The sequence below is a fragment of the Erythrolamprus reginae genome, chromosome 1 (genome assembly GCF_031021105.1).
Source record: "Erythrolamprus reginae isolate rEryReg1 chromosome 1, rEryReg1.hap1, whole genome shotgun sequence".
Lineage (NCBI taxonomy): Eukaryota > Metazoa > Chordata > Lepidosauria > Squamata > Dipsadidae > Erythrolamprus > Erythrolamprus reginae.
Window position 1 is genome coordinate 106,418,277 of NC_091950.1, and position 23,467 is coordinate 106,441,743.

Consider the following 23,467-nt stretch of genomic DNA (forward strand, 5'->3'; position numbering starts at 1 on the left):
AAAAAATCATTTACTTGATATGTTCCTGGTGACCAGATCCTTGGACAGTTTTAGCACCCCAGCGCTGTTCTTTTTCACTTACATCATTCTGTAAAGTACATTGAAAAAGAGGTTTCATTATAACAGTTGAACCCAAGTTTTAAGCAAGCTCCATCATTCTATTTCCCTGCCACCACTGAATTTGGTCAGTTCATTAGACTAAGGATTTCATACTGTGGACACACCCTTATTTAAGGAAACCTAAAGCGCAATTCCCACATTCTTAGACACACACATATAACCTCCAACCAGTTCTTAAATTCTTATTGTTATCATTTAAGCTTATTAATTTAAAGGAGTTAATAAGGTCATTTGATTTTCCCACTTTAAATTGTAAAAGTGAATTTTTAAAGATAATTCTTAAATTTATTTCAAAATTATACCACAAAGTCAGGATCTGTTTCCCAATCATCAGCACCATCATCCTGGCTCAGACTGATGCTGTGGCCTGCCGATGCTTTCCACATCTGTAATATCAGAACATGCATGAACAATATTAAATAATGGTTCAAGGCTTTTTAAAAAATAACCCATTTACCACCATATAAAATGGCTTTTTGTTCCATGGAATCACAACACATTTTAGTGATTAGATGCAGCTAATAATGTTAGCTTTGATAGAGTTAACTGATACCAAATTATTACAAGAAAATTATCAGGTTATTTTTGGAAAGAGGAAATAGTTTCCTCTAGCTATTATTCAACTTCTAAGCATAATTCCCGCCAGCCCTTCAAGGTATATCAACACTTTTTTAGAAGCACACTGTGAATATAAAAATATATTTATCTGAAGAATTTATAGGCCTTCTTGTTTAACTAATTCACTTCTGAATATTCACTGCTGAACAACTTCTATTTTCTACCGTTCTATCAACACATTGTTACCATTACAAGTCTTTAAAAAGTGATTAGGTCAAATATTCTGCATATTTTATACTAATGAACTTCTACTACAATGGAAACCATCATGCTATTAAGGCAAAGCTTTGCCAAGGACACTAATACAATTTTTCTACTTAAAGATGACTGAAGATGTACCAAAATCCCATAAAGTTGATTTATGACATCAAAGCATTATCTCACAAATATAATAAACCAAAATAAGGTTTTGGCCTTTCTTGTATTTACCCAAGAGAAAATCCCAGTGAATTTTCTGCTGTTTATTTCAAAGAAGAAGAAAATGTAGGATTAAGTTGCAGCAAATTAAAATGTAACCTTGAGAGATCCCACCCAAAGTCAGAGATGTTGAACTGTAGCACGTATTTTCAGCTTCTGTTCCATTCTAGGCTTCAGTTTCATACTGAAGAAAGGCTGAAGGTTCTTCCCCAACAATAGCTCTTCCAATGTTCCACACCAGATGTGGTTAGCAGTGCAAAGGCTTATATTTCCTTTACTGTACCCTTTTTCCAGCTAATTTTTTTGCAACTACTGTACAGTAAGCTGGACAGAGCTGATCCATGTCATACAAGTCATCAGTGACATAGAAATTTGGGGAAGGGGTGGGCGGGGTGGGCAGGAGGGCAGAATGGAAAGCTCAGGCAACTCAAGAGCTACTATTCTTACTCTGACTAATACTAGACCAACAATAAAGCACTAAATATCCCAATCAAGGAACTATCAACTCAGACAATCAAACAGTAAACAACAGCCTAATCAAGGAACTACAAGAGGAACACAATACTGACAGGGCAGATCACTGAACCAAGCCCAGAAACCACAGAGAACTCCACAAAGAAAGGAGAATAGCACTGTGATTTGTAGTTATATTTGGGGTAAGAGATAAATAGCATAGGTAAATTAATTAAAGTTATCCAGAAGTTATTATAATTCCTAACAGATCTGTAATAGAAGAGAAATCACTGTATTTGTACAGGAATTCCCGTAATTAAGGAAAGGATTCCAAGAGAAATTTAACCTTTCTCAGTAAACTCACTTTCATAATGTACAGTGTGACATGTTACTGCAGGTATTATAGGAACTCTCCTGTCTCATTCCAAGTTAATCATTTGAGTCTGAGGTATGCACTGATTGTATGGCTAAGCTGCAACTGGTTCTGTGCTTTTAAAGCAGCCTGGCATACAAACTGAAGCAGATAAAAGCAAATACAGTATACTGACATAAATTACTTAAGAAAATTGCCCCAAATCTAGACAGTGTGAACATTTCAGAAATGAAGCAGTCTTAATTCACTACAATCAACCCAGATGTATGGGTTAATTGTAGAAACCAGGGGTTTTATGTTCAACCACAGAAGCTCACTGGGTAATATTAGATTAGCTACTACTCCCTTTTAACCCAACCCACTTCAGAGGGATCATGGAAGGGAAGAATGGGAAAACAGGAGCCTACACTGTTGCAAGCCTCAGCTCCTAAACAAAAGGCCAGATACAAACTGAACAAAAAATTGGGCTTTCCAAGCTCAAAACCTTTGCTGTCCCATCATTCTCTCTTCCAAATACCTTCTCTCAGTAACTTCCTATTCAGTGTGGTTGGTGTTTCCAACAATCCAAACTGTCCAAAACTGTCAAGTGCAAATAACTAGGCACATTTGTTAAAATCAAAGCACTGAAGAGTTTATTATTGCTACCTTCATAGAAGAATCTAGCCAACCAACAGTCAAAGTTAAATTGGTGCTAGAAGAGAGTCAACAGAACTCAAGAAAGGCTAGACTTGGGTCTCTTGTGGCAACAACAAACTCCAAACCGATGACACGTTTAATGCAAAGAATGACTAGGGGCAACATGAGAGGAATGTTTCAATATCTAAGGGATTCCCACCAAGCCCCTCCGAAGTCCCTGAAGGCAGAACAAGAAGCAATGGATGGAAATTAATCAGAACTGACCTAGAACTAAGGAGACCTTTCTTGACAGTTAGAACAATTAAACAATGGAATTACTTGCCTTCAGAAATTGTGGGTGCTCCAACATTGGAGTTTTTAAAAAAGAGATTGGACAATCATTTGTCTGAAATGGTACAGGCCAGTTTCCTGCATGCACAGGTCCCTTCCAAGTCTGTTATTCTGTTTTTCTATTAACCCAGCCTTCTAGCTCAGCCTGCTTTTCTCCTATAAAAATGTACATTGCACAATCTCATTTCTGATCATAGTTTTGAAATGTAATCTGCTTTCTATGCAGTAATTGTTTAGGAAGAATGTGATATCGTCTTCAAAACTGAAAAACAGAGGAGTGCCAGAGCAACGTACAAAGAATGTACATTGCTGCAGGACTTTTATAAATTCAGTTTGGTCATAAGGTCAGTGTAGAGCAAGCAAACAGCAAGTCAAGAAAACATACATGAAGGTCACAACTCTCTATAGTCTAGGTACAATTTCTGCTACAAGAATAGAAAGGAATGATGGGAGAAAAGAACTGTTAAAAGCACCCAAGAATACTAGGCAGCGTATCTTAAATAAAACACAGAAATTTGAGTTCAATTTTTGCAGATATATATATAAATACCCTAAAAAAACAAGATTACTTCAATCTTGAAAAGAAATTAATGTACGCTTTGCACTAAAATCCTAAGAAACCAAAATTAACATTACTATGATCTTGAAAATAAATCAATGTACTGTATAGATCATGAAATAAACATCCCATAGATATTTAAAGGCTGGCTAATCTACTGCTATACTGTTCTCAGACTGGATGAATCAAATATCTCCTTGCCAGTAGCGCATGAGTAAGATTTTGTGTGACTTACTGAATCACAAGATATGAATATTCCATCCCCCAAAATTCCGTTTCAATCCCATTCCAAAAAAAATCAGTTCTGGCAACCAAATCTACTTCTGCATTTATTTATGTCCACATAAAAACATCAACAGCTGCCGATGTGGATTTGACACATGCAAATCTCCATACTAATCAACAATGATCTCATTTAATTGACAGGTTGGCCTCTGTGAATTTTTTCAGCCCACTTCTTGCATTTTTTCCCCTTTTTGGTGAATCCACAAAAGCAGGCCCTACTTAAAATCACAAAGGAGCATTGTCAAGGTTCCAGGTAGCATCCAAACTAAATCAGAGTCCAACTCAAAGTGCTCCTCAATGTTCCAATTTATTGCTGGAGCCATCCTAGCACCTACACTGGAAAACCTGAATCTGAGTTTCCCACCCAGTTGAAAGTTCACATCCCTTGTCCCCCACCCACAAACCTGCCCACTCAGATTGTGCTAACAGGGCAAGTCCTTCCTCTGCTTCCGCCCAGGTGGGTGGGCATAGGATGGCCTTGAACCACGTGAAAGAATGCTTTGTGGCTGCATCCGTTCCCTCATGAAAATCACCTCCTGAGTTCCCATAAAACATCAGGCCTTCTATAGATAGTGTGGCAGGCCTTTAATTCATCACCAACTTCTGCACCAGCTTGACAAGCCTATTGGCTCCCAGTAAAAACCTCTCCCAATCTTCTAAAATGGCACAACAGATAAATAATACCTTGGAATTGTAGGTCCTTCCAGGACCTGTTGAGTTGTCCTAATAAAATTATTGCCCCTACTTAGGATTCAGATTCTTTTTTTAAACCGGTTTTACTTTCCGGGGTGGGGGAGAAAAAAAAGAGTTTCCACTTTTAATCATTTCCAGCTTTTTTTTAAAAGAAGAAGAAGAAGGTATTCTGCCTAACTGTGCTTCCAATGGGATCTTTAATATATATTAATATATATATATAATATATATATTATCCAGGTCTGCAGGCGCGTGACTAATGCTTCCCTATCTATGGAGAGGGGAATGGATTGGCTTCCTTCCTAAATATATATAAATATAAATATACATATTTATATTTATATATATTTAGGTAGGAAGTCAACCCATTCCCCTCTCCATAGATAGGGAAGCATTAGTCACCCGCCTGCAGACCCGGACAAGGCTTCTCCTGCCATGCCCACCTCGGGCTTGATCAAAGGCGGGGAGAAAAAGGAACCGTTCCCCGGTCCCTTCTTCCTCCTGACATTCAAAGGAAGCGAAGGAGGGAGCCAGGCAATCGGCCCGATCGCATCCTCCCGGCCGGCGGGCAAAGGAGGGGAAAAGAAGAAGGGTTCGATTCCCCCAACCACCAATTGTTTTTTCCTTTGGACCATCGGCCTCCTTCGCCGCCTGAGAACAAAGAGCCCCGGGAAGCCAAGCAAGCCAGGCAGCCGCCAGGATTGCCAAGCGGCACCCTCGCACACCGCCGCCGCCCCATCATCAGCCTTGCCCTGCAAAAAAAAAAAAGCCAAAATCGCAGGGGCAGCCCCACCTTGGGGCTCTTCTTTCACCCGCGCCGCCTCTGCCCAGATTCCGATCGTAACCGAGAGATCCCACGCCAGGATCCCTCGGCAGGCCGGGCGGAGGTTTCGTCTTTTCCTCCTTCTCCTTCTTTCCCTTTTATTCTCTCCCAAAGAGCGCCATCCAGAATGAAGAGCCGGCCGGTCCCACGCTGCCCTCTTTTTCCTCCCCAGGAGCCCCCCACCCCGGCAAAGGACCCGGGTTCCTGTCACTTACTTTTCGCGGCCAGCCCACTTCGCCGCTCCCCAGGCGCCTTCCTTGCAGACGCTACGCCCGCTCCTCGTTTCAGCCCGCTGGCCCTTTCCGAGCTCCTCTGCCGACGAGCGCCGCAATTTCCGCCTCTCCCAAGATCCCGTTTCCTGTTTTTCCGGCATGGCGCGTCATCAGGTGGGAGATGGCCGCAGCGACCCGACGAGACTCGGCTAACTTCAGCCGCGGGAGGCGAGAAGACCTCCGCTTCCGTCCGAGTCCTTTAAAAATTAAAAAAAAAAACACCAAAAGACGCCGGCATTGCCTCGCTCCGTCCTGTCTTGCAACGCGGGCGGGCCCGTCTGCCAGGCTAGCTTGGCGGAGCGATTGGGTTCGCCCTTCCGCGCAATTTAAAAGAAGCAGCGCGCCTGCGTCCTCCCAAATTAATAATTGATTAATAACGGCACGCGGTGTGTGTGTGTGGGGGGGGAAGCGATTGGCTTCCAATTCTCACGATTCTTTCGGCCGGTTGGTCTCCTTCAAAAGGGCATCTCTTCCGACTCCGCTCAAGGCGAGTTGGTGAGAGGTCGTTCTGGGTACCTCGGGCGCAGGACCTTTGCGAATGACCAACGCTGTTGTTGCCCGGACGCCCAAATGTTTGGTAGTCCCAATATTTTTAAAGTACCCCCACACACATACACACACAGACCGCAAACACAGAAAGGTCAAAAATTGTTCCTTCAACTACTCTTGCGACCTTCAACACCGAGTTGACTTGGCGGAGGCGCAATCCCCACCAGCCCGGGGATTCCGTGCGTACGCGCGGGTCCTTGGGGAGGCATGCAAAGCGTGAGCTGAGGAGGGAGCTGGGTGCGGGGCGGGGGGCGGGCGGGGCGTCCCCATCAGGAACGACTTCTCGCCGGCGCTTTTCTGTCTTATCCGCAGGCGCAGCGGCTCGGGAAGCTCCGCTTCTTGAGGAAAAATTTCAACAGGATGAAGGCCAAAGCGGGAGAGCCGCTCCTTTGGCCGCTGTCCTGCTAGTGAACCTCCCGCTTTCAGCGCCAAGTTTCTGGAAAAGCAGAGCCCCGGGAGGGATTATGCCGAGCATGCGCAGAAATGTTTCTGATTTGGGGATTATTATTATTTATTAGATTTGTATGCCGCCCTTCTCCGAAGACTCGGGGCGGCTTCCTGTCCTAATGTCTTTTTATCTTTTCTATCTCTACTTTATACTTATATTATTTTAAACATACTACAATACAATACTATAATAAATAAATAAAATATTTAGATAAATATAACTTTGATTTAAAAGTAAACCCGCATTCGTCTCATATTTGAAAAAGAAAGATGTATGAAATTGTGCCTTGACAATTAATTTTTTTTTAATATTAGAAAATTAATTAAGGGATGCCATGCTCTCCTATTGGAAGTCACTGATATTAAAGAAAATGCGCCCGGCCTGTCGAGGGATCCTGCCAAATGTTAATTTACTTAGATTTAATTTACAGTATTAAAATCAGAATATAAAAATCCTAGAATATAAAACTGTTTTTTCTAATGCAAATTTCACAATCCTTTATGAATATTTACACTATTCTAAATGCTAATGATCACACATTTCTTTATAAAGCATTATGATTGTTACTCACTTTCGGGAAGACGCAGTACAGTGTTCCCTCGATTTTCGCGGGTTCGAACTTCGCGAATAGCCTATACCACGGTTTTTCAAAAAATATTAATTAAGAAACACTTCGCGGTTTTTTCCCTATACCACGGTTTTTCCCACCCAATGACGTCATATGTCATCGCCAAACTAATAATTTTTGCAAATAAATAACAAAAAAATTTTTATTGTTAATAAATAATTACGTTTATAAATATCAGGATCACTAAGTGTCTTATTCAATGGTGAGTACCAGTAATAATGATGAGTAAATGATTGTTAAGGGAATGGGAAATGGTAATTTAGGGGTTTAAAGTGTTAAAGGAAGGCTTGTGATACTGTCCATAGCCAAAAATGGTGTATTTACTTCCGCATCTCTACTTCGCGGAAATTCGACTTTCGCGGGTGGTCTCGGAATGCATCCCCCGCGGAAATCGAGGGAACACTGTATACAAATTCTAGAAAAGTGCTTGTTGGCTATTTCAGCTGTAGACAATGGTTTCTATCCATGCTGCCTGAGGATTTCTAGAAGTTGAAATTAGAATAACAGAGTTGGAAGGGATCTTTGAGATCTTCTAGTCAAGCAGGTCCTCTAGCTCAAGCAGGAAACCCTGTACCGTTTTAGATAAAGGGTTGTCCAATCTCTTCTTAAAAACTTCCAAAGTTGGAGCATCCATAACTTCGGGAGACAAGTCATTCTACTATCAGGAAATTTCTAACAGAACAATTAATTACTGGAACAACTTGCTTGCAGAAGTCCATCCATTTAAAAATTGCTGAAGTTAAGAAACTGCTGTAGTATCTCTCCTCCCTTTCTTCTATCACCCACAGTGATTCCTTTGGGCATCACTGACAGGTATCTCCAAGCCCATGGCTGTGATGAGAGATCAGTCTCTGCCTTTCATGCTTACCAGGTTGTGAAAAATAATTAATTCTGATAAGGTATTGTTCACTAGGAGTCAATAATACTGTCTCAAAGCCAAAAATATACATGCATAACATGGAAATTGGGGTAGCTGAAGGATGTAATAGTATGCAGGAATGAGCTTGTGAGGCATGCAAACCAAACAATGGTCAGATAAGAGATGGTTGCCTCCACAGAAGAAATAGCAACATGACAAACTAGGGATGTTAGACTAAAAATAAATGAAGGGAGATATACTTTCAGATTTCAGACCATATTCTGTTAATATAATTTTACAATAAAATAGAGCTATTACTTCTGGATGTGCTTCTTGCCTGGCAATGGGAAGTTATTTTTGGTCTACCTCACATCTTTAGATTGTTTCCTGCTCCCACCAATGCATTTGAATTTGAAAGGTCTGTGTTGTTGCACATGGGGATTCCCACTCTCAGATGATGAGACATGGTGTTTCTCATTATGAGCATTCAGCTTCTAGGAGGGTGTGATATCACAGCCAGGCATGAAATTTCCAACTATCTTCTCCTTGTATATTCTTCCACTAAACTACATGGATTGATACAAGGGTTTGCTAGCAGAATAAGGGCTCCAAGAGAAAGTGTCCTACATGCTGTAGAAAGTTCTCCTAGACTGATTTTTTTTACAACCCCTCCACCTCCCCACCCATTCCATTGCTCCTGTCTAATGAGTCAGATATTGTGTAGGATTGCCAGTATTATTGCAATGTAAAAAGATTCATGTGCTACTTGGAATTTCCTGTCTCCACACCATTAACTCCCAAACTGCCAACTTATAACACAGTAGTTTATGTGTGGCTGCCAATGACATCAGTAACAAACGTTGATGAGATTAGCAGCTATCTATATCAGGTTTGTAATAGTAGAACCTGATTTAGACTGTAAGCAATTTAACTTCTGATGAAACATATATTTTGTAGCTAGAAAGCTAACTTGAAGTCCAACAATATTAAAAGTAGAATACCTTGCAGAGCTGTATGCCCACATACCAGCACAAATTAACTGTAGTGAATAGCAAAGTATGCAAATCCAGAATTCTATCTATGAAAAAAAAGCTGGTAGCTGAAACATTCTGGACAGGGAAAAGGCCAATCCCATCATATGGAAAAATGCCCCTATAATTTAATGTTAACGAGTTTGAGGCATATTTTTTTATAAACTTCTGAGCCATTTATTTCGCTTAACATATTTAACGTATTCTCTTTGCTTTTACACTAAATTTGATTTCATTTTTTAAAAAATACCCTGAGGAATTTGTACATTGCTCCTGGATTCTATGCAATTGTGAAGTGATACAGAAATAATTTTGAACATTAATAGCTGGTATGTGTTTATTACTAAATACATAAATTGCAATTGGCTTCACCGGGGGATACATGGATTTCATGATCTTGCCTCTCATGTTAACAAATTAAATGTCATGGAAAACCTATATAGTGTAATGCAAAATGAAATTGTGCAAATGTAGAGCAGAATTGTTCTCTAATGAACTTCACAAATTTAAAATTTAAAATTTGTTCCAGGCACAACCACTTCTTACTTACTATCTGGTTGGATGAACAAAAGAAACTAAAAATAATTCCCCAAGTCTTCATTTGCACAGTTAGATAGGTTTATACTTGGCATAAATCTAGAGTTAATATAATTAACTATTCCCTAAAACCTGTATACGTCTTCATGCCTGTTAACACCATTCTGACTTTTACTGTCTGGGTAAATATGAATAAATATGGGCATTTACAATGTACTATATTTTAAACTGCTGCAGTTATTTTATTGCTTTATTGCTTTGTTTTATAGCAGGTCATTTTACTGAATTGTTTTAGAATACTGTTTATTGTACTTCTGTGCATTGCTTTGGGTCAGAAAGAAAGGCAGCATAAAAATAAAATAATAATTTATGTAGTTGACAACGCATTTTGTTCAGAATGACTATTCTACTTGCTGGTGTACAAAAAAGACAAATTAGTGATGGATGTAAGCAAAATTCCAACTCAATGATGATAGGAAAGATGTTACCATAAAGGGAATCTGTTTGATCATTTTATATATAGCTTCAGTATGATCATGGCGAAGATTAAATTCCTTAGTCTTAATATCTAAAATTCGTATTAAAAATTCATGCATATCAGCAGTTTAAAAAAAGAGTCTTCTGCATTTCTTTGCTGTTATCTGATAGTTATCTGGATCTGTGGAACCCAGATCTGATAGATTTAAGCATATAATCATTCCTCGGTATCTATTATTATAGCAAAACTATAACTATTAACATTCAGATTTTAAATCTCTTGCCCATAAAATCATTTTGATTGGTTTATATAATAGTAGTATATTATATTAAATTTTTGCAGGCCGCCGACGTATAAGATAAAATAGATATTATAAAAGAAGCATTAATAAGTCACAATAAATTTCATTTGCATTAATATCTGATTACCACGTAAAAACATCTCAAGCCTCATCACAAGATAATAGCATTTTATTGGCAGTGGAAAAAATGCTTCAGAAATTTATTGAAAGAAAGCAATAAATAATACTGTGATAAAAATAGTTCAAAGTACTTCGACTGTACATAATTTGTTACATTATTCAAAGTACGTATAAGGTTAATAGAAAAAATAGTAACAATGAATTCAAGTTGTACAATTTAAAAAGAGCCAAAACCAAAAACAGAAAAAAAGACATGCCATCTATATTATTGCATAATAAATAATGCACCATGATCTGAACCTCCCCCTTGCTGGCTTCTTAAGATGCTATTTAATAATGTATGATGCATTTATTACTTATACTGTTTGCAATGACTAAAAGTATTAACAACTTAAAAAGTCTGTCTGGATTTTAAAACAAGATTTTAAATATATCTAAAAGATGACATAAGAAAAGTAAGGCCTTTTAAATAGTTGCACTACCACATGCCTCCATGTGTAGCATCTTTGACATTAGGCAGCAGTGCATCATGATTGGTCCATTAAAAGAACTGCATCAATATCTTTTCACAAACATTTTCACATCAAAACACAGAAAGGGAGTACTCTGTGTTGCCTGTCAAGTACTCTTAGTAGCTATTCTTGCTTAACAGAAAATATTTCCATTTATGGCTTGCTTATGCTCAATCAATGAACATAGACTGTACAAATACAGCCACAAAAAGTAGTTATAAATGACCTTGTTAGGTCTCATATGTTTCATAATGTTCTAGAAATTCCCACATTTATGAATGTAAAGCAAATTATACTAAACAAAAGCTTTAAATAAGAATACACACTAAATAATCAAATGTTAAGTTTAAAAGGTAGAGTTTCTAACGGAAATGGAACCAGGTACCATGCCTGTTTTGTTAATAAACATATGCCTCTGAAAAAAGGAATTATTTCAATTTTTAGAGCTAGTTAACAATTTTCAAATGGCAATATATATATACTGCTTGGTGTCATGATGTCTTTACAAAGATTGTAAAAAAATTTCATCTTCACTTTATTAAACTTATTACTGGTAATTACAATGAATGCTTTATTTTACAATAAAACCCTATATTACCTATAGGAACAGATACATACAAGCATTACAGTACATTCAGATGAAAATACTAAAATTAACATAAAGTAATAAGTTGATTGACAGACAATTCTAATTGAAAATTAAGTAATGGGACACACATCACTCACATAGCTATAAGAAACATTTAATCTAAAATACTTTTTATAGTACTCACAAATTCACTCACTAATTAAAAACTCTGTAATAAAATATTTCAAAGTGTTCATTTAACAAGTATTAACAGATTAAAGATTTCAGCTGTTTCCAAAATATGGTCATTGAGTTCAAAATCGTTCAGCTCATCTGTAGAAATAGTGGGGATAAACTGAAAGTAAAATAAACATTAATTTCAGAACATTAGAAACTGCCATTAGTATAATAAAACAAGGAAGAGCAAGTATGAAAGAAGATAATAACCTTCATCTACCATATCAAGAGAGTAATAAAAAAACTCCCACAATCTGATTATTTGCCACAGGACCAAATTTAATCCCACCCCCATTCTCATGAAAACTAACAATAGGAAAGGCTTCACTTAAGTCTGACAGCACTTGCAAGGTACAGGAATGGCTATACATTATATTCTCTAAGTTTAGGATGAACAAAGCATATCCCATGGAAATTTGATAATTCATTGCTTGGATTAGCATCCCTTCATAACAAAAACATATACAATATAACTATATATGTGGCTACCTTCCAATATTTGCTCCCTCTGCCAAAATATATTTAGAAGTAGAAAGTATATTTAGCTGCACCAAAAAGATGTTTTATTTACTGAATCTGATCTACTTAAGATAATATTTCTCCAACACAGAATTTTTAATAAACCATACAATTTATAACCCATATATATTTAATTTATTAAATTTATAAGCCGCTCAACTTCTTGAGGACTCTTGGTAGCGTACAACAAACAAAAACAATATTAAAACAATATTAAAACTCCAAAGCTGAAAACATTAGTTTTGTTAGAATATTGTAAAAACATTTATTGTAATTTACATATAAATATAATGAATCAGGTTTGCTCTGGGAATGACAAACCCACTTATATTCATGGAGTATGAGAAGTTTCCCTTGAAGAGGTCAGAGCAATAATTTCTATTCTTTTCCCTTATTTCTGCTGCATGTCCCCTAACTCCTTCACTGTAATTCAGAATACTTTGGGAAAGAAGTTGGTGACAGCCACCATCTCACTTTTTTTTTCTTTCAAGAGCTAAATTTTGCAAATGTAGTTATAACGTAAGCTGGTTATGTTGCACAAAATATGAGTAAGCAAAATATTTAACTTCCATAGGCCAGGCCCCGACAAGGCTGAGCAAGAAGGGATGTGATGAGTTAGAGGGTTTGGATTTATTTTCTGTAGCACCAGAGTGTAAAACAAGAACCAAGGAAAGATTCAACCTTGAAATAAGGAGGCATTTCCTGATTGTGAGAGCTATTAAGCTATGGAATGGCGTGCCTCCTTAGTCATGAGTCTCGAGCTTTTTTAACTTTTCAAGAAAAGATTGGACAGCCATTATTGTGAGATGGACTGCCAAGGTCCTTTGCAATTTTACGATTCTATTTCAGGATTACTGGTTCATGTAATTTGCAAACTGATTTATAAATTCGTAACTCGGAATATTACACAATGAATTTCAGCTGCTCCAATCTTCAATATGTCACAGTCATTGGAGTAAAATTTTGAATAAAATAAATGCATATTGTTCATCAGTGTGTCACTTTTACTTACCAATGAAAGTCTTTAACATGAATAAGTTCGTATTGTAGCAGAATCCAATCTTTGTGTTGCTGACACATTGCCTATTTCAACAACAATCAAGAAGACATGCAGAATATAGCATGCAGTTAGTATTACACAAGAAGGTTACAAAAGGTTAACTGCACAGAATGAAGCATTCCTGGTTATGTTTTTGCTTTTTCAAGGTTCAGTATATATTTGAAATCACTTCCCAAAAAGCAGGTAAGTTCTGAACATACTGAATGCATGATTATGGGTTTTACTGACTGAGCAATACACCCACCCCATTCATCTGAGCAAACTAAAATAACTTGGTTTCTCATCACAGTGTAAAGAGCTAAAGCTAAAAGGCAGAACACATTTTGAGTATGATCCTGAAAATCTCCAGGTTGATCTTGTAGTTCTAGTACAAGTCAGTATAGTATTTATTTTTTTATATATAAAATATTTTTATATGTAAAAAAATAAAGCTTACAATTCTGATCCACGTAGAGAAAAGTAGGGGATAGTTAAAAGTCCAAATTACTAGGGACATTTTGTAACCCCTCATCAACCAAGAGACATCTAATCACTGCTGGCAAAAACCGTCTCTAGGATGTTAACAACACATTAAATAAGATACGCGTTACAGGTTTTTAATCATTTACTATTAATTTTTATTTCATACAGATTTTGTCTTCAGAATTCTTTGATTTCTTTAGTATTAGAAAATTTGAATTTGAAAACAGCATCAATGTGTGCGTATACATTTTTTAATGCTTTGCCCTGATGAACTGGACATCAGGATCTACAGAAAATAATTAAATATATTTTGAAATTTTCACTCTTTATAAATTAATGAATGACTGAAATGTAAAACTTTTTTATTTGGGGCTGAGTCACCTCAGGTAGTTGGGGGAAATTAAAACAACTGCAAATTATCAAGATTGGAATAAAAAAGCAAGTAAAATAAAATGACTAAACTAGGGCGATCGCTAAGAAGAAAACTATAGTTCCGAATTTTAAAATACCATTTTAACATGGTGCTGAATGCTAGGAACATGAGGCCCATATTTTTCTCCTATTTGCATTACAGTGAACCCTCGAGTTTCGCGTGTTCAAGTATCGCGAAAGGGCTATTTCGCGAGTTTTCAACCAGGAAGTAAACTCCACCATCTGCGCATGCGTGCCCTTCCACGCATGCATAGATGGTGGAGTTTCCCCGCCGGGCAGAGGCTTCCCTGGGTCTTCCCCCTCTTGCCCCCGTAAGACCCCAGCGGCGGCGCGAGCAACGGCGTGGGCGGGCGGGCGGCACGCGCTTGGGGACATCCCAGCTCCGCTCCCCAGCTGGGGAAAGCGCGCGCGTTTGGGGACTCCCTAGATCCGCTCCCCAGCTGGGGAGCGGATATAGGGAGTCCCCAAACGCGCGCGCTTTCCCCAGCAACGCGCGCGGGGTGGGGACTCCCTAGATCCGCTCCCCAGCTGGGGAGCGGATCTAGGGAGTCCCCAAACGCGCGCGCTTTCCCCAGCAACGCGCGCGCGGTGGGGACTCCCTAGATCCGCTCCCCAGCTGGGGAGCGGATCTAGGGAGTCCCCAAACGCGCGCGCTTTCCCCAGCAACGCGCGCGCGGTGGGGACTCCCTAGATCCGCTCCCCAGCTGGGGAGCGGATCTAGGGAGTCCCCACCCCGCGCGCGTTGCTGGGGAAAGCGCGCGCGTTTGGGGACTCCCTAGATCCGCTCCCCAGCTGGGGAGCGGATCTAGGGAGTCCCCAAACGCGCGCGCACCCCAGGCGAGCAACGGGGTGGGCGGGCGAAGGGCGGGCGGCAGTGGAAGCAAAAACACCATCTGCGCACGCGCAGATGGTGTTTCTACTTCCGCACCGCTACTTCGCTAAAAATCGATCATCGCGTGGGGTCCTGGAACGGAACCCTCGCGATGATCGAGGGTTCACTGTATTACAATTTGCTCTCTGTTGGCCTGTTCTTGCATATAATTCAGAAGCTGAAATTAGAGTGCAACAAGGCTGTTATCCAGAAGAGGCCATATAATACTGGTCTTACTTTTATTTTGCTGGTTGGATTTCAAGATTGCTGTAATGTTGATTAAGGCCCTTCATAATTTAGACTGATACCTAAAGGACTATGTACCTATCCAAATTAAGAGGATCATTGGCATCTCAAGGATGTGAAGTATTGTGCTAGGAAGCTCTTCTTTGCCATGGCTCTCAGATGAACAACTCTATCTCTGAACACTAATATCTACCTTTCAGTGTCATATAACATTGCCTTTTATTCTCTTATCGAAGATATAGTATCCACAGCAGTAATATTTTTTAATTACTTCTTTGTACATTAATCCCCCATTTAGGAAGGTTCAATTATAGTTTAAAGTTATGATGGACTTGGAAAAAGTGTGTTTCAACCCATCCATAAAATTATGACTATCGCACCACCTTCCCAGTCATGTGATCACAATTTGGTGCTTAACAATCAGATCACATTTATAACAGTTGCAGCATATTTGGATCACATAATTGTGATTTGCAAACTTCCCAGCCAGCTTCAAAAATCAATTGGCAAAGCCTGAAATCACTTAACAACCCTGTGATTTGCTTAATGACAACAGTGATTTACTTAATGATAAAATGGTTGTAAAAGTGGATCTGGTCATGTGATGATTATCTTGACAACCACATCACTTAGCTATAAAAATTCCAGTGCCAACTGTGGTCGGAAGTCAAGGACTGCCTGTATCATATTATCTTGCTCTTTAATAAATGACACAAGTTATTTTGAATAATGACGGACTATAAATACTTTCAAAAAATAAATACCAAATTATATTTTTAGCATTTCCCTGAAAAAAATACATTGAAATTATCTTAATATAGCAGTAAGCTGATAAACATTTCCATTTTTAAAACTTTTTTTTTGTAAAAGGGATTTTTAAATGATTGAATATTCATTAGACAGAATATATGGAGAGCCAGTAATTAATACTAATGTGAGCACAAAATATAAATACCACAATCATTCACTGAGGAATTAAAGCAATCCAGTAAGTCATGCAGAGTGAGTTTTCTACACAAAACGAATGTTTTTCAATTCACTTACACAAATTAATTCAGAAATAGACACCATGCTTAAATAATTAATATTTTACCATCAATCTGCATCTTCTTTGGTTGCATAGAAGGTGAAGACATTGAAGTGGTAACTCTAAAATTTGCAGGGAGGGTCTCTGCTGATCCAGCAGCTAAACCCCTTATGTCCTTTGGTCTGAACTTCTTTCTCCATGAAGGTGCACGTCTAAAGCTTTTATCATCATCCTGTAAAATTAACAAGTTAACAAGCAGGATGAAAAAAACTATACTAGAAAATGAACAAGACACTATAAAATATCTGTACTTGTAATACATGCCATGATTATGACATGTATTACACTTACATTTCACTGGCTTTTTTACAAGAATTTACGGTCAGATCCCCCCCCCCCCCCAAATCCTAATAATATTCTAATATTCCTCTTTCTTTTTATAAAGATAATTATTTATTACCATATACAGTATCTTAGTACTTAAAAGTAAATCATTTTTTCTTATCTAGTCTCATAAATGTAACCAAAAATAAAATTACCAGATCGTATGGTAAATCAGTTTTCTGGGTTTTTTTGCTACCAAACTTGATCTCTATTGGTGGTATACCAGCAATTACGTTCTCATAGAAGAGATAATGAAATATTCTGCATTTCCTTCTTTTAAAAATTATGGGATCGACAATATGATGTTGAAGTTGTGATTGACTGTATCTGCAAAACTGGTTACTACAATTATTTGAGATTTCTACTCAGATTCCTCAACCATGGAAAATAGCTCAACTAAGGAAGATGTTAACATTAGGGTGGTAAAAAAAAATACAAAGTAAATTAGAAACATAGAAACATAGAAGACTGACGGCAGAAAAAGACCCCATGGTCCATCTAGTCTGCCCTTTTACTATTTCCTGTATTTTATCTTACAATGGATATATGTTTATCCCAGGCATGTTTAAATTCGGTTACTGTGGATTTACCAACCACGTCTGCTGGAAGTTTGTTCCAAGGATCTACTACTCTTTCAGTAAAATAATACTTTCTCATGTTGCCTTTGATCTTTCCCCCAACTAACTTCAGATTGTGTCCCCTTGTTCTTGTGTTCACTTTCCTGTTAAAAACACTTCCCTCCTGAACCCTATTTAACCCTCTAACATATTTAAATGTTTCGATCATGTCCCCCCTTTTCCTTCTGTCTTCCAGACTATACAGATTGAGTTCATTAAGTCTTTCCTGATACGTTTTATACTTCAGACCTTCCACCATTCTTGTAGCCCGTCTTTGGACCCGTTCAATTTTGTCAATATCTTTTTGTAGGTGAGGTCTCCAGAACTGAACACAGTACTCCAAATGTGGTCTCACCAGCGCTCTATATAAGGGGATCACAATCTCCCTCTTCCTGCTTGTTATACCTCTAGCTATGCAGCCAAGCATCCTACTTGCCTTTCCTACCGCCCGACCACACTGCTCACCCATTTTGAGACTGTCAGAAATCACTACCCCTAAATCCTTCTCTTCTGAAGTTTTTGCTAACACAGAACTGCCAATGCAATACTCAGATTTAGGATTCCTTTTCCCCAAGTGCATTATTTTACATTTGGAAACATTAAACTGCAGTTTCCATTGCTTTGACCATTTATCTAGTAACGCTAAATCATTTACCATATTACAGACCCCTCCAGGAATATCAACCCTATTGCACACTTTAGAGTCATCGGCAAATAGGCAAACCTTCCCTACCAAACCTTCCCCTATGTCACTCACAAACATATTAAAAAGAATAGGACCCAGAACAGACCCTTGTGGCACACCGCTTGTAACCTGTCTCTGCTCAGAATACTCGCCATTAACAATAACTCTCTGATGTCTATGCTTCAGCCAGCTTGAAATCCACTGAACTATCCAGGGATTAAGTCCAAATTTTGCTACCAGGATTGTCACAGATTAAGTTTGAAGAAGAATTTTACTTGGATGTTCATATCCATTTCTATTTTATACCACTTCTGTGACTTTTTCCCCCCATTTCATTTTCTTACCCAGTTTTCCCCCAAATATGATTCCCTGATAATAAGCCCAATCAGGCTGTTGAGTGATAAACCCAATCGAGCTTTTGAGTACATGGCAATAAGGCCAAGCGCTTATTGCAGGGTTCATAAAAATATAAGACAGAGACTTATTTTCTGTGAAACACAGTAAATTATTATAGGACTAATACAATTTTATGGTTGAATCCAAACTATGACCCCAGATTTTGATCAATTGGTGTTTAGTCAAAACAGCATGAGATATACAGGCTGAAATCTTGAGGAACTACTGCTGCTTCTTTTCTTCTCTCAAAAAATCTGTTCAGAATTGGAATCTGTTTGATTATAGGTAATGAATGAAAATTTGAATGCATTTATAGAAAGAACGGAACAATGAAAAGTCTTGAAGATACAAATGATACTGAACATGTAGCGAAAAAGGATATTTATAAAACCTTCTTTAAAATTAAGGAAACAACTTATCTAAACTATCTTTGATCACAATGAGTCACTTTTCCTGCATTAGTAAGTACTATTAATTCTGGGCACTATAATAGCAGAAAGATGGACCATTAGTTATATGAAAACCTTAGTCTACGGAGAGGGGCGGCATACAAATCTAATAAATAAATAAATGAATGAATGAATGAATGAATAAATAAATAAATAAATTACAAGTAGTATGTCTTTCTGCATTGCATAGAGTGTCACATACTTCAAAATCTTTCTGTAAAGAAGATTTGATGGAGATTATTTTGGCTGCCCATATAAATATATACTGTAGACTCATAAAATTAAACTTACGTCTTCAAACTTTCTGTCTGTACCCATAACAAGAAGATTATTAAATTCTCTATCCAAGACAGCACGAGCCTAAAATAAAAATAATTACAAAACTTAAAAATGTGTCAAAATTTTGAGCTATACTTTGAGAATTTAGATTTACAAAATTTATATAATTTAAATAATGTCCCAACAAAATAAGTTTTTCCTGGATTTATATCATTCTTCAAATACTTCAAAGAATGTCATATAAAAAGTCAAGATTTGTTTTCTCTCTTTTCAGAATGCCAATCTCAGAATAATGGGTTTAAATTGCAGACTGTAAAAATACCTAACAATTACCGTTGATAAGTGCAACCAATTGGTCAAAAGTTAGTAAGCGTCCCTTCACTGGATAGAAGCTAGCCAGCCATCTAATTATTTAGTTGGGATTTCTGCATTGGGCAGGTATTGATCATGACAACCAAAATATCTGCTTGCAGCTCTATGATTTACAACTATTTATATATTTAAAATGTATGATTTAAAACTATCTATTAAAAATAAGTATATTTGCTTTGATTTCTGACTGTCACAGCTTTCAGATAAAACACAGTAACAAAAGTAAAGTTCAGGCATGTCAGATTTTAGTAAAAGTTTTAGTGAAAAGTTAAATACTTAATCAAAAAAAAGTTAATTAAAAAAAATTCTCATTTGCTTCACCATTAAGTCTTATAAAGTTCCAAACCTGCCCTATCAATAAAAACTTATCAAGTGATATTATTATAATTACCTGTGTATTCTGAGTGGGTATTTGTAAAGAAAGAGCTAATGCATTGTGATCAAAAGTTTCATCTAAGGCCAGAAGTGCACCGTGAACTCCACTTTCTATAAGGTTATTTGCATATTCTTTAAGGCCAATTGATACCACCCAGTGAATCATCCTGTCATTGCTCCAAACAAGGACATCTATATAAGGAAAAATAAATATATGAATCATTAAATAATCGATCATGTGTATTTGCCAAAGATTAATTAAAGGAGTTCAGATTTCTATACTATTCAATGATACAAGATTCAGTGGAATCTCCAGCTGCCTTCAATGATTTTCTCTTCTGGTATTGTTGCAGAAACTTTCCTGAAAAGTTCCTCAAAGCATGTCTGCAGAAGCACATGGAGTTATAGAGGGAAGGTGTGGCAAAACTAGTTCTTCTCTTTCTTCCAGTGGAAAAATCTTAATAGGTTTTACCAATAATCTGGAAAAAAGCCCAATATTTACATGGGTGGGGGAGAGAATGGCTGAATGGATAGATGGATTATTGTTCTACGTGTTTCCCAGGAAATAGGATATATCCTGATATTAAGCCTAATACGGCTTTTCAGGTCATGAACTGAAATAAGACCTCCTCTCCAAAATAAGCCTCCCCCAACTACTTTCCGGGGAAAGGGGGGACATGCCCCACCCACTCGGGGACAACAGAGGCGGCCGCTCCCTTGCCCAGTGGCTCCCATTTGTTACAAGCCCCCTATCCTTTCCTCCGAAAGGCTATGGCAGTAGCAGCAGCAGTGGGAAGAAATATTTGGTATTAATTCATGCCCAGCTGCACGACGATCGGCGGAGAGAAAGAGATGAGGCAGTAGGAGGCCCCAATAAAGAGACTGCCGTCACCCATTGAGCCAGTGATGCGGGCAGGTGAAAGGGCACTTTCGCATCTCTCCAAATCGCTGTGGGGCGGGGGGGTGGGAGGTAGGGTTCCCCATCCCTCCTCCCACCGTTCCGGCTCCAGAGCCTTGATCCCTGCCTCGGTTCTCCCTCCTCGCAGGCAGAAGCACATTTCAAACGCCGCCGGAGGCAGAGCCCATAGGAGCCAAGCCAGACCTGCAAGGTGTGCATGTCTTGTGCTTGTGTGCACCCACCTCTCGCTTGCTGTCTCTCTCTCTCTCTCCTGGCCAAAAGAGTGCCTGACACAGAAAGAGTGTCTCATGATTGGGAAAGAAAGAAAGTGAGAGGCGGGTGCACGCATACCCTGCAGGACTGGCTTGGTTCCTTTGGACTATACCTCAGGCAGTGTTTTGAAATGCACTTCTGCCTGCGAGGAGGTGGCGAGGCAGGGATTGAGGCTCTGAAGCTGGTGCAGCGGGAGGCAGGAGAGCCCTGCCCCCTCATCCCATGCCCCACACCAAGACATGCATCTTACCTCAGTCTGGCAGCTCTATTGTGTCTCTCAGTCAGTCTGCGCATTGAGAAAAACACTTTGCAGTACAGAAAGGGCGAGTAATTAACTTCTCACACAGAGCTGCCAGACTCAGGTAAGATACATGTCTTGTAGTCTGGCTCCCCTCCTGAACTCCAAAAATAATAACACCCCACCCCACCCAAATAATAAAGCCGAGGACATATTTTGGGAGTCTAAAATATAAGATGGAGTCTTATTTTGGGGAAAACATGGTATTAAATATCAATGTTCAGAAAAAATAGTTTTACATATTTGGATTTTGTGCTTATAAGGTGTACAATTTATTTGACAGAATATTTTCATGTTAACCATAATTTGTAGTTCAAATAGGAGTGAGAAATTACTTAATGAATGAATTCACTTAAATGTGTTGGTGTTAGTACATTATAGTTACTTTAATGTTTTACTAGTATTTCTTATAGACTTACTTGTAGTCTATAAGTCTACTTACTTGTGGTCTATAAGTCTACTTACAGTAGACGACAAAAGATGTTACAACTGATACTTTCTCTAAGTCAATGGTGGATTGTTGCTGGTTCGGACCAGTTCTTTAGAACCAGTAGTGGAAATTTACCAATGCTTGCCAAACTGGCAGCAATGACTAGCTCCCGAACTGATTCTCCAGTCACCATAGCTTACAAAAAACCTCATCTGCGCTTGAGCAAGGGGTCATTTCTGGGTGTTTTGCACATTGTGACAGGAGCATGTGCTTCCATCGCAATGGAAACTGGTAGGGAAGGTAAGTTGGACCAACTCCTCTTCCAAATTTTATTAACTGCACTACAGTACTGCTAATACAGTTTTTGTAGGGCAAGGGTTCAGCTTATGGTCATTTTATAAATATTAGATCATGATTACCGTATATACTCGAGTATAAGCCGAGTTTTTTAGCCCCAAAAATGGGCTGAAAAACACAGCCTCGGCTTATACTCGGGTCATTGACAAAGTCACCACACGAGGGCGCCATTGCTTGAGCCAGAGCGAGGAGGCACCAGCTTTTGTCCCCTCTCGCACGCCGTAGTTCCTCTCCCTAGCTCAAGCAAAGAAGGCAGCCATTTGCAATGGTGAGTCGGATTAAAAAGGCCCCCTGCTGTCAGATTCTCCTCCCCCTCCTTTGAAAGAATTTAAACTGTTTAAAAAATGGTATTTTGTGGTAGTTGCTGTCCTTGCTTGGATAGGATCTATGTGTTATGAGGCAGAGCTAGACAGGAATTCTTTTTCTATCTGTCTATCTTTCTATCTATCTATTTTTCTATCTATCTATTTTTCTATCTGTCTATCTATCTATCTATCTGTATCTATTTCTTTCTTTCTATCTATCTATCTATCTATCTATCTATCTATCTATTTTTCTATCTGTCTGTCTGTCTATCTTTCTATCTATATCTATCTATCTATCTATCTATCATCTATCATCTATCTGTATCTATTTCTATCTATCTATTTTTCTATCTAACTATTTTTCTTTCTATCTATCTATCTATCTATCTATCTGTATCTATTTCTATCTATCTATCTATCTATCTATTTTTCTGTCTGTCTGTCTGTCTATCTATCTTTCTATCTATATCTATCTATCTATCTATCTATCTATTTCTATCTATCTACCTATCTATCTATCTATTTGGTTTTCTATGCTGATAACCTCACAGCAGCTAATGCTGAAGCTCTTCTTTGGATACACTTATTTGTTTGTTTGTTTGTTTGTTTGTTTATTTATTTAATTAATTGGATTTGTATGCAATCCCTCTCCAAGGACTCAGGGTGGCTCACAGCATATATAAAAACAGAACAATAATGTAAATCCAATTAATGATGAGAAGGAATCCAGTTTTGAAGGATTTTAACTCTTAGGTTTTAGCTTCCTGATCGAGCTACTTTTTTTACTTTTTAATTTATTGTTAATATTGTTAATTTGTTTACCCTCTTTTAAATTTACAGAGCTAGTTTACTGGTTTTCTTTAAAATAAATATTCTAAAACATGT

At 38.2% G+C, this 23,467-nt stretch overlaps 2 protein-coding genes across 3 annotated transcripts in view; both read right to left on the reverse strand.

The window, feature by feature from the left end:
- The window catches only part of CTTN (cortactin), a 39,925-nt gene extending 33,373 nt beyond the window's left edge, over positions 1-6,552 (reverse strand). The window contains exons 1-3 of one of the 2 annotated variants that reach the window (XM_070761488.1): positions 5,523-6,552; positions 423-506; positions 15-88 (exon numbers count right to left, since the gene is read on the reverse strand). In XM_070761488.1, the coding sequence (XP_070617589.1) occupies positions 15-88; positions 423-506 (158 nt within the window). In that variant the 5' untranslated portion in view covers positions 5,523-6,552. The remainder of the gene's footprint in view (positions 1-14; positions 89-422; positions 507-5,522) is intronic. The other variant, XM_070761479.1, reaches the window with a different exon arrangement.
- Positions 6,553-10,561: 4,009 nt separating this feature from the next.
- Positions 10,562-23,467, reverse strand: part of PPFIA1 (PTPRF interacting protein alpha 1) — a 70,953-nt gene continuing 58,047 nt past the window's right edge. The window contains 5 exon segments of the mRNA XM_070761516.1: positions 10,562-11,965; positions 13,379-13,449; positions 16,531-16,696; positions 19,287-19,355; positions 20,038-20,213. Coding sequence (XP_070617617.1) covers positions 13,391-13,449; positions 16,531-16,696; positions 19,287-19,355; positions 20,038-20,213 — 470 coding nt within the window. The 3' untranslated portion in view covers positions 10,562-11,965; positions 13,379-13,390.